At 42.8% G+C, this 11,316-nt stretch overlaps 1 protein-coding gene across 1 annotated transcript; it reads left to right on the forward strand.

Annotated features, from left to right (window-relative positions):
- The first annotated feature begins 290 nt into the window (after nt 1–290).
- On the forward strand, nt 291–7,178 carry LOC133900960 (uncharacterized). The gene is given in 9 exon segments (XM_062342256.1): nt 291–557; nt 560–749; nt 2,224–2,386; nt 2,669–2,869; nt 4,324–4,566; nt 5,004–5,151; nt 5,253–5,318; nt 6,127–6,295; nt 6,391–7,178. Coding segments are annotated over 9 exon segments (1,722 nt in total). The 5' UTR covers nt 291–377; the 3' UTR covers nt 6,753–7,178.
- Nucleotides 7,179–11,316: the final 4,138 nt, after the last annotated feature.

The following is an 11,316-nucleotide window of genomic DNA, read 5'->3' on the forward strand; positions in this document are numbered from 1 at the left end:
CTGGAGAGAGAAAAAAGAGGAGTAGAAAGTAGAAAATAGGGTAGCTGCTGGAAATGAAAAAATAAAAGATGCTATAATAGTGATAGAGAATACTATAACAATATTTATAAAGATAAAAATTTAAAATAGCTACTAGAGATGACCTAAGAATTTGCATCCATGCCTCGAACTTTCCAACAGGTGATAAGTAAGTTTTAACATGCTATAGAGTATAGGATTATAAAATTTTAAAATGGATGTATATATTTGTAATGTTTTATTTAAAAATAAAAAAATTCTGCGGTGCGAGATCCAGACCAGCGAGCGCACACTCGCAGGCAGTGCTCACTCCACTGCGGCCCCGCTCCGGCAGCGGCGACGGCGACGCCCAGCTCCCCATGCCGCCGGCGCCGGCGCGATGGCGGCGTGGGGGCCGCTCGCTCCCGCGCCTACTCCGGCAAGCCCTACTCGTGGCCGCCGTCTGCGCCTCCGCCTTCCTCCTCGTCCTCCTCCACTCCCATGGCCCTAAACCCCACAAGCCCTCCTCGTCCCACACCCTCGCCTTCTCCGACGACCTCCCGGCCGAATCGCCCCCTCGCCCCCCGCGACTCGGGATCCAGAGGTTGTGGACGCGGCGGTCGGCGGGGGCGAGGGTGGGGCCACGTGCGCGACGGTGGAGAGGATGGGTGAGGAGGCAGCCGGCCGGGGATCGCCGGAGCAGGCCAGTCTGCGGGTCCGCGAGCTGATCCGCCGCCACTTCGAGCTCCACGGTGCGTTCAGATCACGAGGCTGACCCCTTCGATTTATCCTCGGAAATGCTGCATGCGCTGTGAGAGATGGTTGCCAAGGCTGGTTTGTTGGCTGCGCGCCTTTTAGGGGAATGGGATTATGAGTGGTTAATTTTTTTATCACGTTATCGATGATCATGCTTCTTCCAACGCGGCAGTAACTTCTTTATATGCATAATGAAGGAATTGACTTAAGGGACTAGTGTGGGAAGTGAGGGAAGAAGCGACTGACAATGTTCATTCGTTATTAGGCCGTGCCTTCGATGAAATGTACCGTTGTGGTGTTTACGAAATGTACCATTGTGGTGTTTACCGTGCTCATCTGGGATGCATTTTCTAATGTTGTGTTGATCTGGTACCATTGTGGTGTTATTACTAAATTAATTAATTGGGCTTGTAACTAAATTAGTTACTTGGGCTTTGACCGATGTAACAATGGGTTTATGGAAAAAGTTGTATGAACATGAAGATTGCTATGAACAGAAGTGCTTCTTAGCCTCTAACAAAAGAACAGTGCTTCTGAGTTCTGACTCAATAAAGAAGCAGCTGATGGAATCATTTTTATTTTTGTAGGTTAATTCCACTGCTCATCGCCACTTTAGCAATATTGTGCTGCTTTTGAGCCCTTGTTGTAATATGCTCCCTCTACTATCTAATATGTTCCGGTCTAGCATTTCATTTCGCTCAAGAACCAAGTCATGAGTACAAATGTGCGAATGCTGCCCTGTGAGCCATAATCAATATTTGCAGTGGGTTTCGCTCAAGTATTGTCAAACCTCTAAGCACACAGTTAATAGTTCATAGTATCCTTATAAGTTATTCACCGGTAAATTGTTCATGCCATGTCTTTTCTGATAATGCTGTCTCGATACATTGTTTATTATTCCTCAGGCCTCCACTCACAAAATAATGTTGTTTTGGACATTGACACGTTCTCTAAAATGCAACTTTGACTGCTATACCTATTGCAATGCATTAAAAAAATTTATACAATTGTAATATCTAAAGTACTTCTTGAGGCTAATCTACACATGTCATTTTCATCTATTCAATCTCAATATTCATAGAGATAATGATTGCTAAAGTATAAAAATGTTTGACTGCATATATCCTGGAACAACACTCTTTTGTGGCTTGAGGGAGCATCTCTAATTGTTTAGATACAATTGAAATATTGTTTATAATCTCCAGCTGCTTATGTAAATGGATTGAGACACCAATCGTCCACTGACATAATGGAGCATCATATGGGAGAACAAGTCATAAATTATGCTATCACACATGTAGCCCCTTTTCATGCATAGGAAATGTCACATTAACGCGCACACCACATAATTCAATCATAAATCAACTATGATATAGCCAGAGTGTATGGCTACTCTAGTGCTGCATGGAGAATTGCAGTTTCTAGTTAGATTCAGGAGCCCAATGTTTACATTTTGAATTAACTTTCCAGGAGCCGCAAGAGTGCGAACACTTCCTGCATATCAGTTCTGCAAACAAGGCTTTGTGTTGGGGAAAGCATCTGAAGCTGGGTTTGGCAATGAAATGTACAAGATCTTAACAGCAGCAGCCCTGAGTATCATGTTAAACCGGTCTCTGATCATCGGGCAAACCAGGCATATGCATTTACACTCAGCTACTTTCATCTATATCTTTGATTTGACTATGATAGGTTGAAACCATTGAGTTCTACGAAAATGCACGATTCTTTTCCTGTTATCATTCTTAAGAATACTTTGGATTAAGAGCTTAAATTGATCATCCTACGAAAGGTTGCATACGACAGTAATACACAGAAGGATTCTCAATGTTCTGCTTTCTAGGTCCTTGCTTATATAGTGTATAAATAGTGGTGGTTGATATTCACTATCACTTACCATTTTTTGTTAATCTGGCAGGGGATCATATCCTTTTGGGGAGTACATTTCTTATACCAATCAGACATTTACTATTCATGAAATCAAGCATTTGTGGAGGAAACATCGCTGTGCTAGAACCTACGGTAGAGATCTGAATATGAGAGTAGACAATTTTGAAAATCCATCCGAGACAAATGTTCTATGCAGTGACTGGAATAACTGGAAGGATCCAATTATCTGGTTAGTACTACCGTTTCAACCTAGAAACTATTACATATTTTATAATCTCTTATATTGGCATGACCTGGATATGGTTTGATGTTTTTTTTCCTATTTCAACCTTAGTACGCTCGAAATTTACTTTCACATGTCTTGTGAAAACTTATGTCGCCCCACTTGACAATGGACAGTTAGGTTGAAATCTGAAATATGATGATTATCCCTAATGTTTAGGTAGAAGTAGGTTTAACTATGTTGCTTGAATTTGTCACTGGTTTACAATCGTGTGGTCTGCAAATGGAAAAGGCTATCTTAGATGATGTTCTGTATATGGGCAAGACTATACAAATCTGTGTTTAGTATTGTTAGTTTCGAGAAGGAATTGAAGAACAGAAATGGTGAAAATGGATATTCATAGAAGCATAAAAAACCTCCACCCCACCCCTTTTCCTATGTGTTTTAGACAGGACACCAAGCTAGATCTGGTCAGATTACAGCAAGGTTAAATTCAAGCAGAGGTTTTGTGATAGGAGATTTTGCTTAGGTCAATCTTGTTTTCTTTCTTTGAAACAGGTCCCATATGAAACTGCCAAAGCTAATGCTATCTATTTTCTTTTGTACCACATACTTTTTTTAGTTAGTAAAAAGCTCTGTTCTAGTTAGAATTATTGTTTACCAGTCCTTTTGCAGAAGATGTGCCTTGGAAATTCTGGGCATGCATAATGCATTGAGCCTGCTACCCTGGTCATGTTTTATTTTCCATTCCAACAACACAAAAAGTTTGGCAGTGCTGAAGCAAAAAAAAATGATCATAACATTAGTAATCTACAAAAAGAAAGGGAAATGGTATAAGCACCATGAATCCTTGATCTTACTTATTTTTGCACAATATCATTTTAGACTATTAGCATATAAAGTCATAATTTACTTTGCTAAATGCAATTGAGTGACTGGCACAGCTCTTTTCTCACAATTGAGTTTGGACAAAATTTTCCAGTTATACCACCAGTTAGATCACTTATCTTTCTACCAAAAATAGGTAAAAACAATATATCCAGAGGTCCCTAGCTTTGGAGATGCAAGTTTGTAGCTTCTATATTGCTGTATTTTGCCATTTGTCAATTCCACCAAAGATGCAATGTGTATCATTGTTTCATGTCCAAGACTGAACACATAAATGGTATTTAGATTCCTTGGGTCCAGTTTCCATTCCTTATTACAACATTGCAAATGATGCCACTTTCTCAAGAGCTTTCATTTACTCTGATTATCATGAAAAAGGTTTCTGTTTTCTGCAAATATCCCGTATGCATTATTTTCAATTATCTTGTGTGCCGTCACAAAAAAAGTGATGTTTTGGACATTTGCATTATCCCCAAACACAGCTTGACCATTTATTAAAAAAAAAAATTTCTTACAAAAGCAAAATAAATAAAGCAAGCCTGCTGAATGGTTTTACTTGGTCACAACACTAGGTTTGATGGCACAACAGATGCTATCGGGATCCAATTTTTTCTGAAGAATGTTCACCCTGGGATGAAAGCTGCTGCGTCAGCCCTTTTTGGATTACCAGACTCATTACATGCCAGGCCTAATACATTTGGGGAACTCATGCGAACTATCGTATCTCCCTCCTGGGCAGTCCAAGAAGCAGTTAACTGGGCTTTGAAGGCTGCCAATCCAGATATTGTCTTGCACATGCGCATGATGATGAATAGGTATGCCGCACTGTATTGAATATGCTTGCACAAATATAAGGTATTTGTTGTAATTGTCCATGCTCACTTTATTTATAAAAAAGCAACTTAATAGAACAATGACATCATGAGAATTCACCTGTCAAATGATCTGGTTCAACTAGGCATTGAAAGTGCTACTTTGTACTGGAAATTGTCAACGGAGCCTAGGTTCTTCCTAGGTTCTCAACTAGTTTCGTATCATCATGCCATGCCCTGTATATGCACTTAAGTGTATAGTTTAGAGATATTTTAGGAGTTTTTGAAGTAATGGAAATGGGATGGCTGATTTGAAATCTCTGCACCTTATCTTTCAGCTTGAGAATGTCTACTACCTGTATCATGCAGATAATCTATTGGTAGCTCTTCCACATCATATGATTTGAACAGTTGAAGATTAACTCCTGTTGTGACTTTAGGCCAGTGCGAGCAAGAAAAGCTGCTGTTAATTGTATCAAAAGAGCTCTACAGATTTGCCATATGAAGGGTACACCTCGAGTGGCATTGATCTCAGACACACCATCATTTGTTCGGGAGATAAAGTCAGACATCAATGAGTTTGCAGAGGTTAGCTCTTAGCTGCTTGGTTAGATTGAAAGTATTCTCAATCGGTCATGGATTTCTGGAAAACAGGAAAATTGGATGCTTATTATCTATTTATTGGCCAGGTGATTTATTTTGATCACAAGTTGTTTGCCAAGCGTTCTGGTCTAGGAATGTTTGGAAATGATAAGGTACGCTACACTCTTCTACCTGGATAATTATTATGGTTATCTACGACTTCTGAAAGCTGCTCATTGAAATCTTCAGAGTATTTGTTCTGTTCTAGATTTGCATCATGGACCATGTGATCTGGATCAGGAAATAAAACATACCAAATGTACATGATTCATAAATTTACTATTTTAGTATTAAAGAGAATTATTTACTAGATTAGCTATTCATTCCAATTGAAATTCAAAAGTAAATTTCTTACATCATGCGCATATTTCATTATATACAATTTTCTCTCTGATCCTGTTTATATATTCTCTTTTCTTCTACTCTCATGTCTCTATGTCATATTTTCTGTTCATACTGCAGCACTCTTTCATATACACATGAAATTGGGACAGACTATACGTGTATGTACAATTCTGGCAACAACATAACTATAGAAGTATAGATATTAGATAACATATTGCACATTTTTGGTACCAATGATAGGATTGGCACAACTGACTATGGGTGTATTATCTACAAGTAGTGCGTAGAAAGATCTTAAGCTGCGAATGTCTTGGTAAAGAACTAAGAAAGCAGCAGCCTGTTCCAGCTTACACTAAAAAAATATCCAGGTCATAAACTTGCACTGTAAACTGGTGTAGGCAAAATTTTGGTTCAGTCCAAAGAACACAGATTGTGATTAACTCTTGTTTTAATCCATAAAAGGTAGCTTATTTTATTTATTTATAGTATCTATTTGTTGAGATTTTTGCTTCTACTTGTTCACACATCAAATGGAGCACATTTTTCTTCCTTGAAGTAAAGTCCCATTCTGTGCAGCCTTTGGATTTTCGTTCAAGAGACTGGGGATCAGCTCCAAGGTGGGCAGCATTTGTAGATTTCTTTCTAGCATCACGTGCCAAATATGCAGTTGTCACTGGAGCACATCGCCGTGTTGGAACGACCTACGCACAACTCATTGCAGCATTTGCTGCAGCTAACAGACATGGTAACATATCCTTGCGTTTCTACATGTTGAAATTTTCTGTAGTCTGTTCAGGCTTAAACCACAATCTAAATTGGCCTGCATTTTCCTTGCATTAGGTCATGAGCCTTCAGGCACCAACTTCACGTTCTTAAGCAGCATCCACAGTAACCTACTGGTCGACGGGCTCTCAACACAGGTTGGCTGGGGCCATATCTGGAACAGATATGCTGGGCCTTTAAGCTGTCCGCACCAGCTGCACCAATGTTCCTTGACTCCGCTCCTCCCTCCTGCTTGGTGGGATGGTCAGTGGCAAAGCCCCATTCCAAGGGATGTGAGGAGAATATTGGAGTATGGCGTTCGGTTATCAAACACAGGGGAGGTGGATGAGAGACGTCTCATGTCACACTGCAGGTCAAGAAAAGATCATGTGAAAAGGTACCATGTTCTTCCACCATACAAGAACTCAGCACGACCATAGGAGGTCGATGAGAAGCGCCTCATGTCATTCGTTTGGGGAGCTCAGTTTTGCATTAACCACTTACAACAAGTGTAGGTTAGAATTAATGGTCAGGCTTTTAAATTAGCCATGTTGCTAAATTTTGTGGTGTCTCAAATGGCTCCAATGTTGGTAAGCTATTGAGTGGTGGTGTTCTGCTGGTAAACCTGCATACCTGGAGGTCTCATGTAGGATGGTCATGGGAGACAATCGAGGCTCAGTATCATGCCTATGTGACATGATCTGCAAGCAAATTGTCAAATGTATCCGTCCTATGCTCAGTATCATGCCTATGTGACATGGGGTGATGCATCATTGCGAGATTCTAATGTAGGTTCTGCCTGTACGGAGCAATGCCCAGTCTAGCACAGTTATAAAACTCTCGACACCTCTTATGTTGCTCCAGTTGTTCATACTTTTGCAGAGCATACATGCAGCAAGAACTAAATATTGGTTGGTCGAAAATAAAGATATCCGTCCCTAGCGTTATGGAACGACGCTTCAGGTCGTGAAGACAACATGCCCATCTTGCTCCTCTTGTCTGATTCCAAGAGGCGCCCTTTATCCTAGTAGTAACTTCCTTGGTATGTACTCCTGCCATTTGTACCTTAGGAGCGCACAGGCAAGCACACGCACCTCCCTGTGATCTGCGTTCGCAATGTAACTCGCGTCCATAGTGTCAATTGGTGACGGACCTGAGAATCTACTCGCCATTCGCACCTTACGAGCACACAACAGTCTTACCAGGGATATAGCGGTTGCTAAGTTCCAATCGGTCATTTTTGGTCACTGCCTCGTATTGGTAGCGTTTATACCTTGCTACTGTTATTGTGAGGGCAATTGCAGCTAATACCTACGCTATTTAGTACCTTGCCTTCAGCTCATTTGAATTATGTTAAAACAAGTTCACACCATGCTTCAATGGTGTTGTTGGTCGTTATGATGTCCATTGTAGCTTTATCTAGCGAGATAACCGATCCACAAAGGAATATATGGCAACTTGGCGAGGCATCGTTATCCCCTTGCTCTTACCTAGACTGACACAATTTCTATAGAGAGGTAATAGCCACGTATGGCAACCAAGGATTTCAATGTAGTTTTACAATTTTTTCCGTTCACCAGTGAAAAGACTGAAATTCGTTAAATTTTGCCAAAATTTTGATCATTTTTTTGTCATTTGCTCTATAGGTTCCACATGTCAATAATTTTTTTTTCAAAATTAGATATTTCGTTTTCCTCGAAATTCCCGAAATTCAGCAAAATTTTAATCCCTAATGGCAACAAAGTTCTTATTAGAACCTAAGATGGCACAAGATTGACCATATCGCCATATGGATTGGTGGCGGACACATGCTCCCTTACATATGAACCTAGAACTATGGCTCGCCGGTTTGACCATTATTTTTGCAATTCTTCCTCTATTACTACTACTTCCCTCATTTGGAAAAAACTACTATTATGGTAATTATTTACGAAATTAATATCATTTCGGAAATCCTAGGGTCCGCTGCATTTGCTATTGGGCCCCGAGCCGCAGTTCGGGCCGTCCCTCTGTGCATTCGGTCACTCGCACAGTCAGCTCTGCTCAGCTCACCGCAGTTCACTACCGTTCTGACAGCGGCGATGCTCAGCTCCGTGTCATTGCCGCTGGCGCCGCTGCGATGGCGTCGCGCCCGCTCGCTCCTTCGAGACACGCTCGTGGCCGCCATCTGCGTTGCGGCCCTCCTTTTCCTACTTCTCCATGACCACAGCCTTAAACACCCCAAGCCCTCCTCGTCCCACACTTTCGCCTTCTCCGACGACCTCCTCGCCTCCACCTCGTCACCCCCTCCTCTTCCTTGTATCACACTCTCGCCTTCTCCGACGTGCTCCTCCAAGACTCTCTCCTCGCGACGCATCCTTCGGAGGCGGCACCAGTCGGCAGAGGACGGCGGCGGGGCCACTTGCGCGACGGTAGAGATGATGGGGAAGGAGGCCACCGACTGGGGATCTGCGGAGGCGCCCAGCCTGCGGGTCCGTGAGCTGATCCGGCGCAACTTTGAGCTCTACGGCTAGGTTTCACCGATACGAGAATACATGCACGGAGATACTGTGATAAGGTGATCGCCCAAAAACAAAGATACACCGATACGGTAAGTATATATAAATATGTATTTAATTTTTGCTAAAATGTAAATAATTGAATATGCTAGAGGATGAGATTGATATAAAACTGCAGGTGTCCATAGATAGCAACATAACACGATAAAAATAGTTCAAGTTCAAAGACAAACAATACAACGTTAGTGTATCACATTACATCTATATTACCTGAAAAGTCTCTAATGAATTCTGCACCCACCCTGATCTCACGCCCATTCATGAATTCTTCGCTCCCGACGTGTGGGCTGCCTTCTCTCTGCGTCCATCTAACGATTTCTCCCCTCGTGTGCCGACATGTGGGCCAGCATCCCGCTTCTCTCCCCTGCGACGCCACGTTAGTAATCTCGTTGCATCAACCACTTCGTCCGCCTCAACTCCGCTCCAATCCGCTCCCTTTTCCTTCCTAATCTCATCCTCCTGTTCGTCCCGGTCTTAGCGGCCGCTCTTCTTGTATGTTTCCTCCGTCATGTCCCCTGTAGCGACTGCCATCTCAGTATCCACCATGATGGCTCTGTCCGTGAATCTGTCTGTCTCCTCCTCTGCGTCGCATACTCCTGGGACTGCGGCGCCGACGACAAACCTCACCGTAGTGTGCACAGCGAGGCGAAGCTCTCCGCTAAGGCCGGGGAACATGGGCATGCCTGGGCTGGGCTTCTCCAGCCACTACGGGAAGGCAATCACTGATGGATCCGATGAGCACTAGGTCAATTAGGAGGAGGGAGGCCCAAATCACACATGCGTCCACTCATACCGAGATCCCGTCGTCACGCTTGTTGGCCACCTCGAGCTCCGGCAGGGACGAGGGTTCTTCCGATTCTAGAAGGTTGGTCCTCGTTGGAACAAGACAAATAGCAACCACTGCTGGAACAACGTTGCCACCACCAACACCTGCTGTTCATCCCCACTTGCATTCCCATGAGCTGGAGCGGCACCGCACCTTCTTCCCTTCAAATCTTTAGGCACAAGTGAGTTCCTGATCCAATCTTTTCTCCGTTCTTCCCCTCAGAATCATGCTACCCTTGCCTAGATTTGATTCGGCACAGCCAAGACGAAAATTTTGCATTCCTTGAGCTGGGTTTGCCCCACTGAGCAGGAGCCGCCACCGAGGAGCACGTTCTTACACCCATTATGTTTTGCGTGGATTAAAAGTAGTGTCTTGGTGTTCTTGTGGACCGAGTTTCTCGCTCTAGGTTTATATTTTTTTTTCTAAGGCAAAAGGTAGATGATGATCTATGTTATATTTTCATTGATGATTGCAAAGCGATCGAAACAAGTTGGAAGAGAAAAAGGCAGATCTTGACAAAGCAGTGTTGAATCCCCTGTTGTTGTTAACTCGGGTGTCGCCAATTGTCACATTTAATTTGCCTTCTCGGGTTTGTAGGTGTATATGATACTGGTATGGCTGATCTGATCCACGTACTTGCCAGCCAAGGCATTCACTGTCTATTCATTGTTCATCTTCAGTTCGACCACCATAGACATCACAAGTGACAGTTCAGTTTACCAACCCATTATTTTGTTCTGCTAAACTTCACAAGGCTCGTCCTTTGGTGGTAGCAGCACTAGAGGTTTCCATGGACTCCTCCTCGATAGGTCTGTCCAATCGCCAACCTTCCAAAGGTCGCTACCGATACTGCCTACTATGCAGCTATATTTGATCAGTGTCCATCTCTGAGAGTCGTAAGTTTGAAGCAACATACTTATTGCATGCCTGCATGTTTTCAGGGGTTATTGAGACCTCTCACAATGCCGATGCAGTATGTTTCGATGTTGATAGTACGGTTTGCCTGGATGAGGGTATTGATGAGCTCACTGATTTTTGTGGTGCAGGGTAAGCCGTTGCTGAGTGGACAGCGAAGTAATGCTGCATTGTGTGGAGTAATTCATCTGGGTTGTTATAGTGCTTTATTGCATTTAATTTTGTCAGAAGAGCTAACCTTGGCTTAATGCTTTAAGGGCAATGACAGCAACTATTCTGTTTGAGGAGGCATTGGCAGTCAGGCTGTCCTTGATCAAGCCATCCCTGTCCCAAGTTGACGAGTGCTTAGAGAAGAGGCCGCCAAGGTAAGTTCATCTAAGTCTCATCTTCATGTTAATTTAGATGGTACTGCTAGAACTTATAATTCTTATATATCAATCAGTTTTGAGTTGTTAAATTGATTTTTGTCATGTAGCAATGCATGTGTTGGAAATTTTCACCTTCCGTTGCATCACACAGGCCTTTAACTAGTAAGTACACAAGGCACAAAAGCCAAATATGATTACTCCCCGAGAGCTAAATATGAAGGCTGTTCCACCCAGACCACCTCTTCACGCTAAAGATCCTTCATCCAAACTGATGTACTACCTGCTACGTAATACACTCCGAGCCACTGCTTCTAGGCCCACTACCAACCACGTAATA

Source organism: Phragmites australis, chromosome 19 (assembly GCF_958298935.1).
Source record: "Phragmites australis chromosome 19, lpPhrAust1.1, whole genome shotgun sequence".
Classification (NCBI taxonomy): domain Eukaryota; kingdom Viridiplantae; phylum Streptophyta; class Magnoliopsida; order Poales; family Poaceae; genus Phragmites; species Phragmites australis.